Source organism: Epinephelus lanceolatus, chromosome 5, assembly GCF_041903045.1.
Source record: "Epinephelus lanceolatus isolate andai-2023 chromosome 5, ASM4190304v1, whole genome shotgun sequence".
Taxonomy (NCBI): domain Eukaryota; kingdom Metazoa; phylum Chordata; class Actinopteri; order Perciformes; family Serranidae; genus Epinephelus; species Epinephelus lanceolatus.
The window spans coordinates 26270651-26291819 of NC_135738.1; the positions used below are offsets into that span (position 1 = coordinate 26270651).

The 21169-nt window shown below is 43.1% G+C and overlaps 2 protein-coding genes across 2 annotated transcripts in view; one reads left to right on the forward strand and one right to left on the reverse strand.

Moving 5' to 3' along the window:
• The window catches only part of LOC117262012 (MAF bZIP transcription factor b), a 51574-nt gene extending 46764 nt beyond the window's left edge, over positions 1 to 4810 (forward strand). The window contains exon 3 of the mRNA XM_033634626.2: positions 4623 to 4810. The gene's annotated coding sequence lies outside the window, so the exon portion shown is untranslated. The remainder of the gene's footprint in view (positions 1 to 4622) is intronic.
• Positions 4569 to 21169, reverse strand: part of wwox (WW domain containing oxidoreductase) — a 160111-nt gene continuing 143510 nt past the window's right edge. The window contains exon 9 of the mRNA XM_033634625.2: positions 4569 to 6019. Within this exon, the coding sequence (XP_033490516.2) occupies positions 5828 to 6019 (192 nt within the window). The 3' untranslated portion in view covers positions 4569 to 5827. The remainder of the gene's footprint in view (positions 6020 to 21169) is intronic.

The window sequence follows — 21169 nt, forward strand, 5'->3', positions numbered from 1 at the left end:
CGGTGGTAAAGTGGGGCGTCAAGAGAGTCAGTGTGAGAGCAGCCAAGCGTTCTCCCTCAGATTAGCAGGCTTTATTACTGCCACCAACCACTGGCCTGACAAATCCTCTTATTTCATTTTACCTTCCTTTACCTCTGCCTTGCTCTTTCTCTTTTCCTCACTCTTTTATTCCCCTAAAACCTCCCTCCCCCTCTCTTCTCCCGACTCTGCGGTAGCTTTGCATGCTCCACCTTACACCCCGCCTGGCTCACTCTCAGTTTTCCCTCACAGCGTAACAGCCCTATTTTCTGTTTCCTCAGTTTTGTTTCCTCATCGTCTTTCCATCTTCCGTACCTATATAGCTCTTTTTTTCTACCTTCCTCGACTCCACCTCTTGCTCCACTCCTCTCTATCTCCCCCCCCTCCTCTCCCTCCCTCTCTATAGTGTGATGAATCTGTAGACAGGGGCTAATAATTGTACTTCAGCCCAAGTGCTCATTTTTCTTTGTGTTTGAAAGCTGTGACAGGCAGGAGCTCTTTTTTCTCTACCCCCCCCTCGTCCCTCCTTTCTCCCTCTCACTCTCTCTCTCTCTCTTTTCTTTCTATCCTCACACAATGGGTGAGTAAAATAACTCAGGGTTTACAAGGTCATGCTGTCTAGCGGTGAGGACACGCTGGGGATTTGGGGCTGGAAGGATTTCCTCAAAGGTGCCGTGTTGAGACTTCAATAAAAACAGAGAAAGTTATAGATTGCACAAGCAGATCTGCAGGGGGAAATAAGTGCATTTGATAGTGAACAGGCTCACTGAATCACTAGCTATCTGGATCCAAATGTTATCAATGCTGCCTCAAAGAATCTTTATAAAAGCAAGACTGAAACGGAGAGGAACGTCTGCTTTGTTGCATGTGCCAACAACTCCAGCATCTTCGTGTTATACAACTTTAATCATTTGCAAAGAGAGGACTACTTAAAATGCGATACTTCCTGTCATATAAAACATACACATATTATTTGCAGTCTGTTTCTGAGCCGTGTGTCTTCTTCTATTTTAGTGCTACTGGTTCGTTACATCTCAGCGAGAAATGCATGCGGCACAGCGAGACGGGGCAGCCCTGCAGCACTGTTTACCTCCAAAGCCTCATGCACACACACTATAGTGGTTTTGTTGTCGTAAAAGTGAATTAAAATTGCATTTTCAAAAATCTGCAAAACAAGACATAAAATAAAGAGATTTTACTTTGACCAGCAGACGTTTCCTTTTTATTAAAATGTACTAATTAAGTACAAAGGGAGTCTGGGGGAATCATCAGCTAATTTTTCTTTCTGCAATTACTAAAAAATAGATAATCTCAGGCTCCATCCTAAAAAAGCTGTGTGCAAGCAAAGCACATGTGCAAGATATTGCAGGGAAATAATGTTTCCATCGACTCCACAGTAATACTTTATGAAAATTGATCAACAGTTTTAATCACAATATCATCCTCAAAAGAGAGAGGTGGAACGAGAGCGCGGGGGAGGGAGGAGGACAGAGAGCAAGACTTTATTGCCTGCTGTAGTTAGATGGTAAATTTCCTCCTGGCAGATATTTATTGAGTTAGTTGAGTCTAGAGAGAGCTTTAACATTGATTGTGATCATTAAATATATCCGCTCGAAATGGCAACATGGCATTCTCTCAGTCAATGGAGCCAATAGGAGTAGAACAAAGGCATAATCAAATCAATCCTCTCATAATTATTCTTTGAGAGGTGAAATTAATCACAAGAAGAAATAAAAACAATAATGGAAAATGAAATGGTCAGTCGTAAACAATTACGGCCCAAATTGAAATAAACTCAGTGAAGGGGAAAAAAAATCAACTGTAAATCCAACTAATTAAAATAACATTCTAATGTATATTGGTTATTTGGTTTGCACAGGCTTTCGGTTATTATATTGTCTTGTACTGTTATTATAAGAGAGAGATAAAGTGACAGAAATAAAGAGAGGAGATGATGAAAAAGTGTGTGTGTGTGTGTGTGTGCGAGGCCTTGAGTGTGGGGTCAAGGGATCAAGGTCCTACTCTTGTGAGAGCCGTGCTTCTTTCTCCTCCCTGCTCGCTGAGAGGAAGTGTAGCTTATTGATTAGCTATCAGATGATTCCGATAGGGCCTGATCGATAGGACTTTGTATGAAAGCCAGGCAGGGCCCTCCCTCTTCACTCAGGCACACACCCATGGATCGGCCACTGCAGTGCACAGCAGCACGGACATCTGGTTGTTTGTTTGTTCGCCTGGAGATCCTCATTTGTGTCTTCGAGTCCGCCCCTCCAATCGAAGGCTTCCTCAAACGCTCTGTCTGTTTTTTCGGTTTTCTATAGCTCCACTTTCATAGAGCTGTCATTGATAAGCTAAACCTGCGAGCTTGGCTAAGCATGATGCCTTCATCATTAGCAGCTTCCTTTAGCAGGGAGGTGCAAGAGAGGGAGCAAACATTACAGATGCATCAGGTGTGGAGTTACCCTCTTTAGGATCATCACAGACTCTGCAATCAAATAACTATCTCAAGTTATTTCTTCAAGTATTTCTTTGAATAAAATGATATTTCAACAGCAGTAAAGTGCAACACAACCCAGGAGTCAGACCCAACAAGCAGAGGCATTGTAGTGGGGGTAAAAGTGGGACTGATTACCCAGGGCCCCAATGGGAGGGGGTGCTTGAAAAGCCTGGGATGAAAAGTTTGGTTTTGTTTGATTTTTTTGTTTCTAAGTAATTAGTGCCATAACTATATTAAAACTGGCTGAATAAATGAGTTGAGAGGCTGAACTTTGTATAAAAAATGGTGGAAGCTCTCTGAGGCCCCTCTCACCCCTGAAAGGTGCAAAATGGTTTAGTCCACCCCTGCTCCAGGATTCATCTGTAAATGCAGCAAAAGCCAAGTGAGTGAGTGCTTCAGCTGCTGGAGCTTCAACATACACTGTCGTGTCTTTCCCCAAAGAAGGGAAATTTGGGCTCCAAAAGGGGAAAGAAAGAGAGAAAGACAGAGAGAAAGAAAGAAAACTGATTCTGTTAAAAAAAAAAAAATGTAAAAGTTGCGTGAGACATTGATCAAGGGAGGAAAGGCATGGGGCCCACAGACTGCTTATGCATAGGGCCCAGAATTTGGTGCTACACCCCTGCCAACAAAACAGACCAGGGGTCTCACTTATAAACACTCTGTACGCACAAAACAAGGCCTGAAAGAGGCGTACGCCATTTCCCACGCAAAATTTGTGACCCGCAAATAAAATACTTGATGGAAACTTCGACCAATACTTCAATACTTCAGAACATTTTGGAGACGGGAAATTGGTGATGCAGATGATGAGGTGGATGCCTGACTGTAGAAACTGTCCAATATTTTTTGGTGCACAGCATTTTTGGCTTTTGTTCGTACGTACATTTTATGTGCACATATGTACACATTGTTTTATATATCAGACCCTAGATGAGGCAGGAATTGTCTTTTAGTCTATTCAGTAGTGACACTACCAGAAAGGAAGTCTGCAATTGGAAACAATAAACGCAGTAAGCGGACTAACTAAAACAAGTCACTGGGGTCAGAGAACAAGCAGAGGGAACCTAGACAGCTGACACGCTAAACACTTAATAACTGGGAAATATGTCTGTTCAAAGCTGGACCAGGCTGACACTGTGGAAGGGAACAGTGTTGTCTCGCACAGAAGCTCGTGTCAGGAAGAAAAAAAAAATGCTTTGACTATAACTGATAAACAAAAAGGCAAACTCCCATGAGAGCCAATTTTTTTCTTGGGATTAAAGTATGAATGATCAGCACCACGGACAGCAGCCGGAAGAAACCTTGGTATTAACATTTTTAACACTGTAGCAGTGGTGTAGCAAACATTGCTGTTTGCTCCTATTTAGCATGACTGTGGCAAAATCACTCTGGGGTCACAGCACCGCACTGCACCTGGACAGTTCTATAAAATCTGCTTGTTTTCTCACTCCTCACTGGGTACATACCAGACACTGACTGCTCTTGCAGAGGGTGTGTATGAGTGTGTGTTGTATCTCTGTTCCAGGTGTGTTCTGTGCTGTGAAAGGACAGCGATAAGACACCTGTACTCTGGGTGCAGTTACAGATTATAACAGGGCAGGACATCGGTATCAGTTTCTGGGTAGGCCATGGCCGTGTAAAAGCACAGCGTGTTTCTGACTGAAGTGTGAGTGTGTGTTCTGTAACTGTGTCGGCATGAAAGGGACTCTGTAACTCTGTATGTTTGTGTTTGTGTGTGGGCCGGGAAGAGTTTTCTGCTTTTCTGATTGGAGTAGTGATGTATGAGGCAGCTGGTGATCCACAGCTGGTTGATCTGTCCTTTGCACCCGGGTCAGCATATGAACAAAGCAGAAAAAGTGAATTAAATGTATCATCAAACACACTGTGTAACGTTAATGCTTTCTTAATACACACTGAATACATTTTCTCCTCAGGAACAGTTGTGCTTAGACTTCAGTGTTGCTCACTTGTCAGCTCCCTACACAAATATCTCCCCCTAATGGCCTCCAAATGAATGGACCTCCACTTTTGTGTCTGAAAGGATTTCACACACGTGTTACTGTAAAACAGACTTTTATTAAATGTTCTCTCTCATTTGTTTTTCTTACAGATATCATGACACTGGAATGCTGATGTTTCAAGAGCGACCTACGGCACCCAGACTGCCATAAAGCACAATGTCTCAAAAGCGTCCCAACAGCGGCTTCAGGGCACCCAATCCACAGCAAACCCAAAGCCAGAGTTCAATAATAAAACAATGATGATAAAACAAACAAACAAACAAAAAAAAAAACAGGGGACTGAAATCGCTCACATTCTTCTACTCCAACAACAAGGGAAGATACAGAAATTAAAGGTCCTGGACTCTGGAAATAAGATTCATCACCATCTGTATTTGCTATTCAAATGGACACGGATCACCCAACAAATACCTCCAAATTGTAATTTAGATTTACCAGAGTATAGATTATCAATACATAGGTTGAGTCAAATAGCAAACAGAAAAAAAATATGATGTCCATACCCCTTTAGCACATACCCAGAAATCAGGATATTGTAAATACTGTACAGAAAACTAATAGGGACATTGATAAGAAATAAAATTATTGCAGAATAATGTATATAGCCATAAGAATCATACCTCTAGTGTGTTTATATACCCATGAGTGTCACATGCCCATTACTCCTTATTTCTTCTATGCCCAAAAAGATTTAGCACAACGATTAACCAACTCTCTGTATCTCAATAGGAAACATCCACATCTATGTAGAACTAGACAAGAGGACACTGAATTAAATTGGGAAGACACAATATTTGCCATATAATACACTATTGCTGGGAACAGATGCATATGCCATAGAGTGTATGCTTAATAGGTAACCCTGTACTGTTAGCAACACAGGTCATCTGCTTCTTTGAACTTTGCTCTTTTAAATAGACAGTCGTGAAATGGAGAAGACTTCAGAGAGTTATAAAAACAGACAAACTTAAAGAGATCCCTGAATTCCTCCCAAATCTTCTCCCGTCCCCTCCCTCCCATTGTAAACTACCACAGTGGAGCTGAACACAACTCAAACTTTAATTTATTCAATAGAGTGTATATGAACCCCTCCTGTACTGTATATGTAGTGTGTTTTAGCCCCCGTAGTGACGTGACATATCCAGATGGACTTCCGTGGTTTGGCAGCTCTCTTGTAATGTGCAGTCAGAGGACAGTTACCTTTTATTCCAGTCATACATACATGGACATTTCTGTGACACACCATCCTTCCTCTTTACTTCCTGTTTGGCTAGTCCACCTCCTCCTCTGTTCATCAGAGGGCCTGTATGCCTGCTGACCTCTCAGCGACCAGGCGCTCGCTCAGCTCCCACAGGCTGGCAGCACTGTTCTGGTCCAGGGCCTGGCTGGACGGCTGGCAACGGAAGCAGTTGTTGAAGTACATGCCGCCTAACCCCTCCAGCTCCGGAGCTACGGCACAGTACACCGTGGTGGCCGCCCCCTGTTGCTATGGACAGAGAAACACAGAGAGAACGAGATACGAGTTCAGTGGGCGAGTCGTGAGACTGAGACAACGAGACGGCATCAGCCTGCAGGAGGAGACAAAATGCAGAGAGCCCATTTACTGACTCAGACAGTAGGACGTGTCCTGGTCGGAGAAAAAGAGAGGACGAACACCGACCACATCGTTGTGTCCTCTGTGAGACACACATACACATACACATACACACACACACACACACACACACACACACACACACACACACGCATACACACACACAGAAAAGAGACAGCAGGACAGAGTGTCAACAGGAAAAAAAAAAAAAGACTCCACACGCTGTCTCTCCCCTCTCCCTGCAGCCCATGATGACTGGGTCATATTACCATGGGAACGGCATAACCCCTTACTGTACATATATTTATATACATATATTTATTTATTTATTTCTCTACCCGGTGTGTACAGGACCTCTGGCTATATGGGACCATGAGAATGCTACAGATGTACAGACTCACAGTGGAGAATGTGAGAACATGAAAATGACACCAGCTCCTGTCTGGATGGGAATCACCAGGGAAACTACAGTTTTTATGTATAGTGTAAAAGAGCAGGTTTTAATGTTGTGGTTATGAATATGTATATTTTCACATGATGTGTATATGGGTTCAGCCAGGCTTTCAAAAGTGAGAATAAGTATTGGGAATCATGCAAGAAACAATTATGTACCTACATGTTTGAATCAGAAGTTGGTTTGTTATAGATGTACAATACACACACACCACACACACACACACACACCACACACCACAAGGCTTTCCCTCCGACTCTTTCTCAGTAAGTCCGCTCTCATTTTTTAGTTTAAATCTGAAGATCACTCAAGTCTCAACCCCGAAATTGACTCATGTTTCATGTCGTCTCCAGCCAAGACGCACTGTGAAAGTAAAACAGTATTTGGACGCAACCTGCTAAGTTCTCTAATACACCCTGTCCCATCAGTCAGTAATTAGTAGGGATATTCTTGGAGGAGGGAGATTTCTGTGACATTTGAAAATGAAAGTTGAAATTGCAGCAGAATAAACACGTCAGAGAGAATTACACACATAACCCAACTGCTCAAAGAAGGATCTTTCATGTTGCAGCTCCGGCTAAAAGCTGCTGTGACAGCTTCCCTGCAAACTCCGGGGCTGGAGACGACTTCTATACGGCCACATGAAATGGCTCGCCTCTTTATCTCCCAATGAGAGGCGGCGAGAGCGAGATGGGGGGCAGAGAGAGTGAGAGGGAACACTGATGTGGAGGCTGAGGACTAATGTTTAGCACAGAGCACTGGCACACAGTGAGACAACCCCGTATACGTTGTAGTCAAACATGGGCAAGACACACAAACATACACACATGCATAATGGAGCCACATTACATGCCAACTGTTTGAACAGCTTCCTAAAGCAGCTGTGAGACAAACACACATGAAGTGGAAAGATCCATTGAGGTCTAAAGCATTTATACTTTCACATGCAAGTACAAAAATATGCACATAAATGCAAATGCTACGAATGAAATACACACACCAACCGGAATCCAAGAAACATTTTTTTTCTCATCAACACACACACACACACACACACTCACACACACACCCCCCTCTAAGCTCTAAGTAAACTTCCGCCAGGAGGAGCCCTGGTGTGTAACGTCGCAGCAGCAGATTGAGTGTGTTTGAAGTGCAGTGTGATGAGAGAGCTGGTAAACAGCAGATGAAAAGGCAGCATCTCTCTGTGTGCCGCTGTCTGTCTCACCTGCCAGTGGGGCGATAACTTCATCCACATCACATGTCGCTATATCAAAGACAGACAAATGCCAAGCAGTGTCTCTGAGTTGCAGGTTCACACGCGCTCAGTTTAACTCATCTCCCTCGCTTAGGGCATCTGATTTAGCTTGTCTGAAAGCTAAATGCCTTTTAAACTCCACTGAAGATTTCACTGCTGCATGCTCTGACTCGCTGACGCCCCCTTGAACTTGGCTGACTTTCAAAGCAGTTTGTTTGTGACCAGTTACCAAACACTGGTCCTGCTGCAAGTACAAATATTGATAAAAAACTTTCACTCTCATAATCCAGATTTACACGGCTGACTTCTTAATGATGTCTCCAGTTTTTTTCCTAGAAAAGTCTGTACTACTGTTTCTATGCTTGCTGCTACAGTCCAGTTAGAGCATGGAGCAGCAGTGCATTGACTGTTTGTGCTGTGTGTCCAGCAATGTGCTATCTTATTGGTGTTTAGCTCATCCCCCTCACCACTTGACCCTGTGACCTCTGTAGAAGATAAGGCTGATGAGATTAGGCATTAACATGCTCAACCACCCACCACAGCCATCTATCATTGTGTGTGTGTGTGTGTGTGTTTGCAGATAGGAGGAAAGGGGTGTGTAAGGTAGCGAGAAAGAGACCAAGAGGGGGTGTGCAGCAACCTCGATACACTCACATTGCACAATTACGCATACGGTATTCATACGTGCATGCCCAGACACAAGCATGCGCCTGCACACGAGCACGAACAGATACGCAAATAAACATTTGGGACAATCTACACAAAGGTGACATCACTGAACCAGTGTGCATCATACACATCTGTGGTGTTGACAGCCATTTCTAACCCATGTGAAACTGTAGATTATGCCTGTAAATTTAGCTGTCTACAAGCTGATGGATTTTGCTGTGTGTCTTTCTATCTTCTGCAACTAAATGTGAATCATTACCTTGTGTACAGTAGTTTTCAGAGAAACATCTGTGGTGTTTTAGAGTTGTTCTCTACTACCCAGAGCTGGAGACTTTGACTCGCCTGACAGCTGGACTTGACACGAGACTTGAAAACAAAACTAGAACAGTTCTGACTGGACAACAAAAAAAAATATACCGCAATTTGCCATTTTGCAGGTTACTGCAAAAGGTTTTGTAGATGTAGTTAAAAAAAAGTGCATTTACTAAATCATTGTGATTAAATTGTCGAGTTGACCTGCCTATTGCTGTGCAATTGGCCTGTTCAAAACGCCAGTCACATGGATCCATCTACGTACATTTATAGCCATTTATTATAGTTCTTTAAAAGCTCTAATACATTGCCTTGAGAGGACTTGGCCTCAGCTATGTAAAAAGATTTGACTAGTGCCGCCATGTCATTAGTGAGGACAGTCTTTACAGTTTTCTGATATCAATGGCAGTATTGGAAATGCTTCTGGAGTGCTGGATTGGGTATCAGTGACTAGCTCGTCTAAGCAACGACCTGATACTACGTAATTATTCAATAAACTTAAAAGTAGTTTCACACCTGCAGTTTTTCCAGAAATATTTTTTTTAATAGTAGCCTACACAGCAAGATGTTAGCAAAGTTGGCAGCATTTTACACTGCAAATTCCCACCAGTAAAAAGGCAACATGTACAGGACGCAACGCTTTAGTTTCAGATAGCATCAGATCGGTACTTGGTATTGGCCGACACCCAAGTTCAGGTATTGAAATTGGTATCGGAAAGGAAAAAATGAAACAACAGCAACACAACAGTCAGCATTCAAAGACCTGAAAGACTCCAATACAGACTTGAGACTTGACCAGGACTTGTTTTGAATCACCTGAGACTACACTTGAACATTCCCCAAAAGAAAAACAGCTCTGCTATAACCACACTGATTTGGGGAGGGGAGAAGATGGGACAGACGAAGTGCACCAAAACAACCCTAAATCTAAAATGATCCTCTATGCTACAATAAAAAACAAAAAAATAATAAATAAAGATCAGTGCACTACAGCAATATGATAAACCAAAGGAGCAGGACAGTTCATCTGTGTATATCTGCTTTTTGTGGGTAACAAAAATGCACCCCAATGCTGAGAAATGCTCACAAAACACCCTGCAATAAGCTGACTGTAGATAAGCAGCAATGAGCCTGCACTTAGCCTGGGATCCACTACTACGGCTCTGGAACTGCTCTGGGATCAGATCCAAGTCTTCCAATCTCAGTGTCGACTCAATACCCATGGACCTCATGGACTCGCAATAGAAATGTCCTTGTATAGTGTTACGCAATAATCAGTTGCTGAAAACTCCTTATTGAGCGTATTCAAAAGCAAAAAGGGTATGTGGGGGAGGCGTGGTGTTGTTGAATTAACAGTAATGTTCTTTTGCCGTGTTTTGTTCTGTGTCTTCATCATCCAAGTTGTACTCAGCCGTATGAGCTTTCTCTGACCCCTTATGCATGTGACCCTTCACCCCCACATCTGTAGTTATGACATTGACCTCTCCCTCTGACCTGGATGTAAATAAACCCAGTACTGTAGAGCAGTCTGTTTTTGGCCCATCCCTGTACATACAAACCTGTAAATACAAACAGCTATGCATGCTGAAAACCTAGCAATTCTTTCAGGTACTTTTATAATCCCCAAATTCTCATATGGCATGTGCTGAAAAAAAAAAAGAATAATTTAAAAAGTAGAAAAAATAAAAGATTAAAAATTAAAAAAAAAAGTTTAAAATAAATCAGTTGATAATATTGTCAGGCAATATCCTCTCTTGGACAGTGTGTGTAGAGTCTTCCTGTTTTCTTACTCCTGTGGGTGGTTCTCTTCCTTTGCCTGTCCTTCTGTGTTTCTGCTCACCATCTGTGTCAGTTGTTGTCAGTTGGCATTTGTACAGCAGCGAGGGTTGAGGCAGAGCAGAAAAGAGAGGGGGAGCGTTCACCAGCTGACCTCTGTGATGGCACTCCAATTCTGCAGCAGTGCTATACGTTGGCAAAGCTATTTATGCCGGGGACACAATTTGAGAAGTTCGGCTCCTGGCATAAACCACAGATCATTACGGCATATGTCCATGTTTGTCATGTGAAGGCCGTCTGGATGTGCAGCAGGTCAAGAAAACAGTTTTGGTTGATTTTTTTGTTAAATACTTTGTGGTAGCTCGCTTGAAGTTTGGTAAGCTGTCAATCACAGACAAGCAGCATCCTGTGATCTTAAGCTCCCACTGCGTAGTTCTATAAACAAGTGCTGATGAATACTATTTTACCCTGTTTTAGACAAAGTCACATTTTAGGAAAACAATAAACTATTGATTTTTTTTCTCAGCTATAAGTGGTGAAATACCTAAATTCTACAGTTGATATACTTGATGACTTATTTTCTACAACCCAGTGTAATAAGGCTACAGCATGCATTTGGAAAGTACTTCCTGGCCTGTAGCTCCAGTAAAGGGATCAGGAGGAGTGCAGTTTTTGCCTCAGCCCTCTGCCCGGCCTCGTGGACTAGCTATCCTGAAAGTGGGATTCAAAAGGGATTGTGATTCTGTTTCAGGAATGGTTTTTTTTTCAGCCTGTGATGTTTCAAATAGATGGAGGTGTCTGATTTTTAATCTGTGCTAAAGATATTTTACATTTAATAAATAACCATTGAAATCAAAACCTTCCTTCGTGTATTTGTGCAGTTTATGTGTGAACGTGTGTGTGCTTTGCCCTCAGCCTTGGTAACCTCTGCGAGCCGACAGCTCAGCTGAGCGTGCCTGGTCCAGCTGTAGAGGGAATCCTGGGTAACGCGGTCCCCTCAGATAAACAAACTCTCCCTCCATTCAGGTTGACCACTGAACCAAGAGCAGAGGAGATTAGCACCTCAAACACCTCAGCACACACTTCAGAAAGCATCCTGACACTCACCCTTGTGACTCTGCGGTGACCCCTGTCACCCTGACTGAGGCGGGCCAAAGGTCACAGTAGACGTTAGCCAGTATAGGCGCTGTGCATTTTTTCAGTTGTAGCGTAATAAAATAATCCACAAGTACTGATTCACTTCTCCACATCAAGCAGCCCTGAATGTAAGCTAAAGCCTTTACTCAAGTGAGAGCCATGTCCATAATCTGACTGAGAGCTTGTTACGATCCCCAGAGTATGACCAGCTCTCCTCATCATGGGTCTCCCCAGTGATTAGTCTACCCCTGGTCATCTGTATGTACTAAACTCTATTTCATACCCTCCATTAGCCCACAGGCGGATGGCTAATATTCACCTACGGGCAGTGTTCTCCCCTGAGGGGCATTAAGGACAGGATGGAAGGACCAGCCTCCTCCCTCCCTCCTTCTCTTTCCGTTCCTTCATCATGCCCGCTCAATCTCTCTCAGTCTGTCAGCCTTGCCCCCTGCTCCTTTCTCGGCCCCTTCTTTTCCATCAGCCCTCTGCAGATCCCTTTTTCCCCTGCAGCCCCATCCCCCTCCGGCCTCATAACTTACAGGACCGGGCACACTGTAGCCGAGGTCTCATGGGTAAACGGTCATAGTAGGACCTCTTGGAGGTAAATGGATCTCTTTCCCTGGAGTCCCAGATCACAGATGAACCCGGCTGACATTCTTTCTTTCTATATAAGCGAGCGGAGTGATGTAGTAGAAGATGAGAAGGCAGAGAGAGAAAGGAGCAGAGGAATAAACTACGTAGGAGTGACAGGAACACAACACAAAGCACAGCAGAACCCCCCCTGCACTATTTCTCTCTCTTTCTCTCTGCGGCCCTCCCTTTACCCCTTTTGCGCCAGATAAGATCAACCGAGTGTCAGTCATCAACAGCCTCCTGTCACACTGTGATTGTTCATCTGTTTTGTGTGTGTGTGTGAGTGTGTGTAAAGTCCAGTGCGACATTGCTGCATACATTTAATGCCCGCATGTTCAGGGGAACAATAGAAGAGGAAGTGAGGAACGAGGTAGAGGGAATGCAAAGGACATGAGGTAAAGGAGGAGGGGAGGCATAAAGATGAGAGGAGGGACAAGGAGAGCAGGGAAGGAAACGAAGGAGAGGAGGAGGTGAGGGAGCTAGGACACAAGGCATCCAAGGGGAAAACGACGAGGAGTCAGAAGGACTTGTGCAACGACTGTGAAACTATCTCATTTTTATCTTGCGAGAGGACTTCCGAAGTGATCCGCACAACCTAATTATTTTCCCCTAATAAAAGCAACATATGCTAAGACAATAAAAGGCCTTATTGGACACCTATTCATTAAAGAGGAGCAGTAAAAGGAGCAGGACTCTGGCACAGGGATTAGCTTTTAAAAGGGCTTTTCTCTGGCTGGAAATGGCCTTAGTCTTCCTTTAGCACGCCCATATGGGTGCATAGCCCACCATAAAAGATCTGAATTATACATGAAGAGGCCTGGCTGCTTTATTGGCTGTGATCTGCTTTTTCACTCTCACCTGATTGCGTCAGTGCACGATACCTGAAACTTTGGACTGAATCACTCTCTGCTGTGTGAACACACGGCGAGCAGTTGTGAGCGGAAGAAATGCTCAAATGTAAAGTACATATTGGTAACGACAACCATTCAGCAGCAGTAAGATAACCCATAATTCACAAAAGTTGGTCAAGTTAGTAACACCTGGTAGAAATAACGCGCACTGGTGACTCAAGTCTGACAGTTTGACACAGTGAAGTCATTATTCCATATGGTCAATGTACTGTAAGTGTCAGTATGTTTCTATTATGAGCAGAGCAATGCTGTCTGTGTGTCGGTATGTGAGTGTGTGATGAGCTGGTGTAATAGGGCCACACACAGGTGTGTGTATGCTCACCTCCTCACTGATGCACCAGCTAATTGGTCTCCTGCGGCAACCTGACATATTCACACACTCTCTCTCTCTCTCACACACACACACACACACACTTTTTCAGGTGTGCACATACCAAAAACACACACACGTACAATTTAGTGTGCAATAGTTATATCCACGTGTATACAGAGTGTGCAAATATGCACACATGTGCAAACACAACCGTGCGTGCGCCCACATGCACAGGCAGCCCGCAGAGTGTATTTCCAAATGAACTCATTATCACAGTGCTGACTCCAAGTGAAGAATGACACCCTAACAGACTGCTCATACTGTACACACACCTACTGTAAAGTACTGTGAAAGAAAATAAAAACCAATGACCAGAAAGGTATACTGTAAAACACAAGCTATGAAAGAAAATGTACCCAAGAGCCAAACATCTCTAAGCTGCTTCCAAAATTCAGTGTGTTATTTCTCCATCAAAGAAAAAGGCAGGAGCTCCTAACACAAGGAACATGATGCGAAAATTATCTGTGTTTTTGTTATGTTAAATACCAGTGATGATAGCAGCCGACACTCCAACAGCAGACACGCACCCGGCTGTAACAATTACTGAGAATACAATCCCAAAATTTAACATTACAACTGGGAAGAAAGCCCTATTGTTCAGCAGAGCAGAGATACATTTTAAAGCTATCACACAAAGCACAACGGAAAATGTATTTTTAGGCAAATGACTGACATGGTTGAGGAAAAAAAAAAAAAAAAAAAAAAAAAGATAAGTATAGTCCACTGAATGCACAGAGTGAGCTTCAGTTGCAAATTAAAATGTTTGTCTTCATTTCTCCTGTATAAGATCCATCCTCCATGGCTGAATTATGTTTTTTTTCTTCCCAAAAAACTATATTTGTTTGCTTTCAAGCTCAACCTAACAATATCTAAACTTCATCTTCTTCTTCGGCTGTAGTAGGAAATAAAAAAAAGTCCCTTCACATTGTCTATCCTGCTCATAACCCATTCTCCTACCCCCCATCCCCACCCTCCCCCCTTCCTTGTGCTGGAGGTCGAGAGAGGGATGTTCTGTTTTAAATAAGAAGGCAGCACTGGCCCATTAAACTCTGATAGTAATGATATTAATTTGGCAGGAACGTGTCATTTTCACAGGAGAGCAACTAGCTGAACTGTCATTACGCACACACTTACACACACACGCAGGCGCAGCATTCTGTCTCATTCACACTGTCTCTCGCACACACTCTCACACAAACCCATGCTCTCTCTTCCTCTCTCTCCCTCCCTCACACACACACAAACCAGGAACATGTCACAGGAGAGCAGCTAGCGGTAACATTATGAGAGAGTCGGAGAGATCTGCTAATGGGATAGATTAGTGTGCCCTTGGTCACAACGGCTACAATGGAGTGACTGGAGCTGTGACTTATATCCATGTCCCCCTTCTTCACCCCCTTTTTACTCCCCTCTATAGCACTTTCTCCTGCTCCTCTTCCTCTGACCCCTTCTTCCTCTCTCCCTCCTGATACTCAAGAACTCAAGAGCTTCACATTTTATTTTGCCTCTTGCTTCAGCCTCTGTGGGGCAGACTTGTCATCACCAGGTTGGTGCTGGAAACTTGATCCGAACAGAAGCGGAGCGAAGATCAGGGCGAGGATGACAGAGCTGTTTGTGTTGCATCCAGAATACAAAGCAGTGACACACTATCAGATTTGTTTTTCCTTTTTTCCCCATTTATGGATCCTTGTTAATGAAGCCTAATAAGCACAGAGGACCTTACTAATCAATACACAAATAAAAGTGATGGCAGTCACACAGTGTTATTTGTTTTCTGAATGGAAAGCTGGTTACTCTCATCTCTTTATTAGTAGCATTTTGTTTAAATGGATTACAAAACTTTTTGTTTTTGTTCACATCTAGTTTGGGTATGTCTCGATGTGGCAAGCTTGGTATTGATATTTGAATGAGTCAAAGTGAATGCACGTAGAAGTTTGTGTGTGTGTGTGTGTGTGTGTGTGTGTGTGTGTGTTAATATGCAAGAAAGAAAATGTGAGAATAAAAGAAAATGACAGAGAGGAGATAGAAAGATTGGTTATTTAAAAGAAAGAACATCTCATCTCGAGGAAAAGGGTGCTACGACTAAGCTAAAATTACCAGGCACTCCTCAAGAAACACCCAGCTGGGAGCGCTTGAGAGCGCTTTGAAAGCGCAGCTATTTTTCAGCTGAGACGCTTTGGTTGCGTCTGATTGCTATGACATGGAATATCTGTGAAAGTAAAAATGTCGACGCAAGGTAGAGTGCTTGCTTTGGATGGAGGGAAGACTGAAGCACGTGGGGAGAAAGGATGGACCTACCAGTCAATGTGAGTTCATGAGAGGAAACATATACAGTATACAGTATAAATACACTGTATATGAACATATTTCTTATCCATTGTTGTTCACACTAAAATGTGACAGTCTTTGTGATCCTTGTCCTGCCCTAAGTGACAGTGACAAGTGCAGGGTTTTACCAAAGTTGAACATATTTCAACTCTTGGTGACCAGAAAAAAAACATGTCAAACATGCAGCACTCAGCGCAGAATAGAAGCTCAGTGCCTCGTCACGCTGCTTGCATTTATAGCGTAGCATAAATACGCAGCGCTCCCAGTGGAAAGAATTAAAAAATGATGCTGGTCTTAGTTAAAAACACTTTGGTGGACACAGTCTTTTAAAGTGGAGACCAGTTTTTTTCCTTTAACTTATCATTATGAAATAAATGTTAATTGCATAATGTAATGGTTATAGAATTATGACACCATCAGCATTTAGACTGGTTCCCTATAAACCTCACTTTCACTGTGCAAATCTGTCTGCTGCCAGGTACAATCTCCTGGGATACCAAAGGCTAGATTTACAGCACAAACGAAGTGCGTTAACCACTGCACAACCAAAAAGGTAAGAGGATAGAGCTTTTGTTTTCCACAGTAGCTATCTCTAGTTTACCCTCTACCCAGCAAAAGAAAGAGAGCCCCATTCCCAGGATCTGATCTGTGACAGCAGCACCAACAATACTACCATTTGAAAACACTAGGTGGAAAAGTTGTCTGTTTCCACTGTAAGACAAGCAGGCGTAAAGTTACTCTTGGGGCCAAAAACCCAAAGGACTGCAGAGCAAACCTCTGAGCGTTGACCTTTACTTGTTATAATTAATGTGGACTGTTGTTATCCCTACCAATGAACAGTCAAGGTAGGTCACGTTACCTTTAAATTCTTTTATATTAGCTGCTACACTGCATGAGAGAATTCCCTTCAATGGGAGATTTAATTAGGGAAAAGAGGGGGCCTTTAGACCACTACACTGGAAAAGTATGCACGGATTTTTTTGTGCTCTATGACACTGCTAAATATACTCACACACACTGTCTCTCTCGCACACACAAGCAGGTCACACACACATGCATGCTGACATACATTAAAACACATTGAGCCTCAGAGCCGTAAAACACTACAGAAGGATGTGCCGCCGCATCGTGCAGTATACAAACTGAATGCATTTAACTATTTTTATTGGTATGCTGATCCATTCCTATGTGTGTGTGTGTGTTTGTAAGTCAGTGTGTGAGTGTGTGTCCCAATATGCTCCTGTGAGTATGTGTGTGAGCGCATGTGTGTTTCTGTGTGTGTCCACGCTGACCCCATCTCGGCACTCCTGACCGGTTGAATGCGGGCTGCATAAATTAGTGCTGATGCTCTGCGATGTAATTATGCTGCTGTCAGGACGGCCCCTCTACTCAAATTCATTTTAATAAAGTTGGTCTCCAAGGTTACCGACCGGGGGTCACCTTCGGTGTCAGCCCCTATGGATCGCGCCCACAGAACATTCTGAAAGTCTGCGGTCGGAGTACGGTAACACCTTAACACGACAGCCTGAGCCCCCCACATCACAACACAAACAAACCTCCCACTGACTTACTCAGGATACAGAGAGGCAGGTGGCAGGAACAAGGAGGGAGGCAACAAGAGTGGTAGAAATGAAGAGGTGGTACACACAGAGAGAAAACTGTTCAAATGGAAAGGTAGAATAGGAAATGTGGGGAAAGGAGGGGGTAGAGGTGTGGGAGGGTGAAAAGAGAGAGAGGTGGGAGCATGAAAAAAGGAATAAAAATGAGAGGAAAAGAGTAAAAAGAGAGGAGGGGGACAAGGGTAGAGGGACAAGGAGAGGGCGAGGGAGTGTCTCTCTTGGGCAGATGGCGGGGTGTATTCTCATTTGTCCTGCTACAGTGTGTGTGTGCTAACACTAACCTCCAGGGCAGAGCTGCAGCACAGAACACGCTCTCAATTAGCCAATAACACAGACCTGCGCACACAGCTGGGAGAGGGAAAAGGCACTGCTCTGTCTCTGCACAACAAATAGTTAAACATACAGGGACAGAGGACGCTGCCACACTACCAGCTGAAACAAGTCCCATATGAATAAACTGTGGATACATTTCCAATTATTTTAAAATACCATCACATTACTGGATGTCTGAGTGTTTGTGCTTAAGGTTATGTACTTACAGGTACACCAGTTGTGCTCTAAGTGATTGAGACGAATAGGCCATTTGCAAAAATGTTTGCATAAAAAAATCTAAATGGAACAACCTTAGGAATTTGGCATATCTTATTTCATCTAAGTAGACAGGTTTCAGAGAGAAATTGTGGCATAAAGTTACTCTGCTGGATGTTTTTCACTGAATGACTCATTTAAATTGACAAATACCCCGCCTCGCATCAGCTGTGTGCATCTATTCATCAAGTGAGATGCTTTTTTTTTTCTCCTCATTGGTTTTTGTTTTCTTGCACGACTTTTAAATATTTGTTTTGCTTGCTTTTGAGGGTGTCATTTATACAGTGTGACTGGCTGAGTTGACAAGGTATAAAGAATAAATGCATTATTATTTAACTGGCACATCAACCCTTTATTTCTGAAGCAGTTTTATGCTACAGATAATAACTAGAACCAAACGGTTTTGTCTGGCTTTAATGTTAATTTTAAAACTGGCTTTAATATAAAATCATACAAAGGTTTTGCTGCTTGTTACTGAGCTATCATGCTGATATTAAAGAAACAGTGTGTAGGATTTAGAGGCATCTGGCGGTGAGGATTGCAGATTGCAACCAGCTGAAACATTTTCCAAGAATTAACTCCCATTTAGCAGTAGTTAGAGCACTCGTCTTCCATGCGGAATGTCCAGGGTTAAAAACCTGCTGAGGTGGACATCAGCAATGGCATGCGGTCGCAAGAGGTTCCCACCATCAAATCACACGGGATCAGATTAGTCTGAGCCAAGTCCTCAACGAGAGTGCGTCTCAAGCCCGTTGTAGCCGGGAGGTTCCAGACGTAAAAGCGGATTCAACTACCGGTTAGAATTCCTTCAGTGTTCAGTGGGTTTTTAAAAAGAGCCGAATTGTTCGCAGAAGTCTCTTGCTCTCCAAAACACACAGATTAGGTGATTAAAGCTGGTAAAAAAACAGTGAGTATAGCAGTTTTACATTAAAAAATTGTGTTTCTCCGACACTGTTTGGCTCCTTGCAGACGGGCCATTAGCACAGCATCTCCAATTGTGTGCTTGCCTTTTTTCTCTGTTAACTTAAGATGCAGACATTGAAGAGGTTTCACCAGGAGCTGAATTATCTACAGAGGACTTTCCCTCAAACGGACCTGGTGATTTAAAGTGGTAAAAACACTGAATAAATCTACTGTAAAAACATGGTATTGCAACATGGGGGACTCCGTGGACAAGGAACTGCTTCTTAAGGCCTTTGCACACTGAATCTGTTTTTTTCATCTGTAATTGTTGCACATCTAAAAACAAATACGATCTCATGTTGTGTCAACCATGTTTGCACACAACTTTTGTCCATCATTAAAAAGATTTTCTGCTTTTTTCACATCCGTCAGAAACCTTTAGAGATGTTTGATCAGGAATCAGTGAAGAAAATGCGGCAGTAGGACACAGCCATGACAAGTCAGAGGAACGGGTTGCAGAGAATCATCTCATAACTAAGATTTCACTTTCAACAGTTCAGATAGTAATACTCAGGTGCATGATGACGAGGAGGACTGCTCCGCCCCTTCATGCAGCTGTGGTGCCAAATGAAAGACAGCCAGATAGGTAACTCCAGTGAAGAAAGGCAAAGGAGGAAATGTGTCTTTTCATTTTGTCACATATTGTGAATTTTTGCAATGAATGGAACAATAAAACACATGGGAATCGGTTTACAAGTTTTGCGTGATGATTTTTTTAATATGATGGATAAAAAAACTGAAAAAAAAAAACAAAAAACAAAAACGGACTTAGTGTGCAAAATGTAGATGTTACAACAATTCTCATTTCCAGGTGATTATACAATAAAGAAAACTTACTCATTATATCATATTCCATTTCTGCCAATAATATCTGCCTAAATCCTACACACTGCTCCGGACTTTACCTGCCCATGTTTGAAGTTGTACATTGTGAATATTGAAATCTCAGTGCGAGCGACCAGATTCACTCAAACACTCTCCCTGCACTTTCTTTGGTCTGCTATCATTCAGTGTGTGAGAGTGTTTAGCCCAGCCGTGTGGACTGGGGTGACTTTGAGTGCCTGTGTAATAGTTACAGCAGCACGCTTTGTTAGCTGCAGGTAATTTATGGTTGAACTGGCCTGATAGTCTGATACGATCGACTGCCCCGACTGTCTTTACCGGCCGGCCCCAAAGACACAGAGGAAGACTCTATCTGAGGAGGGGAGGTAAGAAAGAGACACAGAAGGAGAGATGAAGATAGTGGGCTGCACGGCGACTTAAACTGTCACAACGGGAGGGAAAGAATGTGGATTTAGACTATAAGATTTAGAGAAATAATAAAGCAAAAATGAGTGTGACAAAAGCGCGCAGAGGAATGAGTAATGCAGGTGAAAGAAGGGTGAGAGAAATGAAAGAGTTGCAGAGCAGTTAAGTTCTCAGCATCTCTCTTGAGGTGTGCTGAGAATTAGATTGCATTAAAGACTGACAGTCCATTCATCTGAACTATACCAAGAAGGAACATTTAGTTAATTGAATGATTAATAAATTCAGCTCAGTCACACTATTTCACTCTGGTGTTGGCTTTGGATAAAAATGTCTGCCAAATGGGAGACGTCATATATCACTTGTTTGAAACCCTTTGCCTAAGACTCGCGCTGAGCATCAATATAACTTCAAATAGTCCAGCTGTGTATACAAAGTAAAGGAGATACAGCAGCAGCAGCAGCAGTGTGGTGAGTTGTTCAACCTTGTGCTCCGGTGGCCTGTCCGTCTTCCTCTCTGTTTCATCAGAAGATTGTGTTTCGGCATGTGAAGTTTTTTGTTGCTGCCTCATCATTACCTCTGTCTGCAAGATGAGAGTCCTTCAGCTCCAACTAAAGTGCAACTGGAGAGCCAACCAACACCTGTCTGTCTAATACGAACAGGCACACCAGCCTCCACGCCCACTTTGCTACACCTTCCTTCCCTTAATAAAGACAGGCACAGACCCTTGCTCTACATACACCTTTCCTTTACCCCCTCCCCTAATCCAGTTAGGCAGG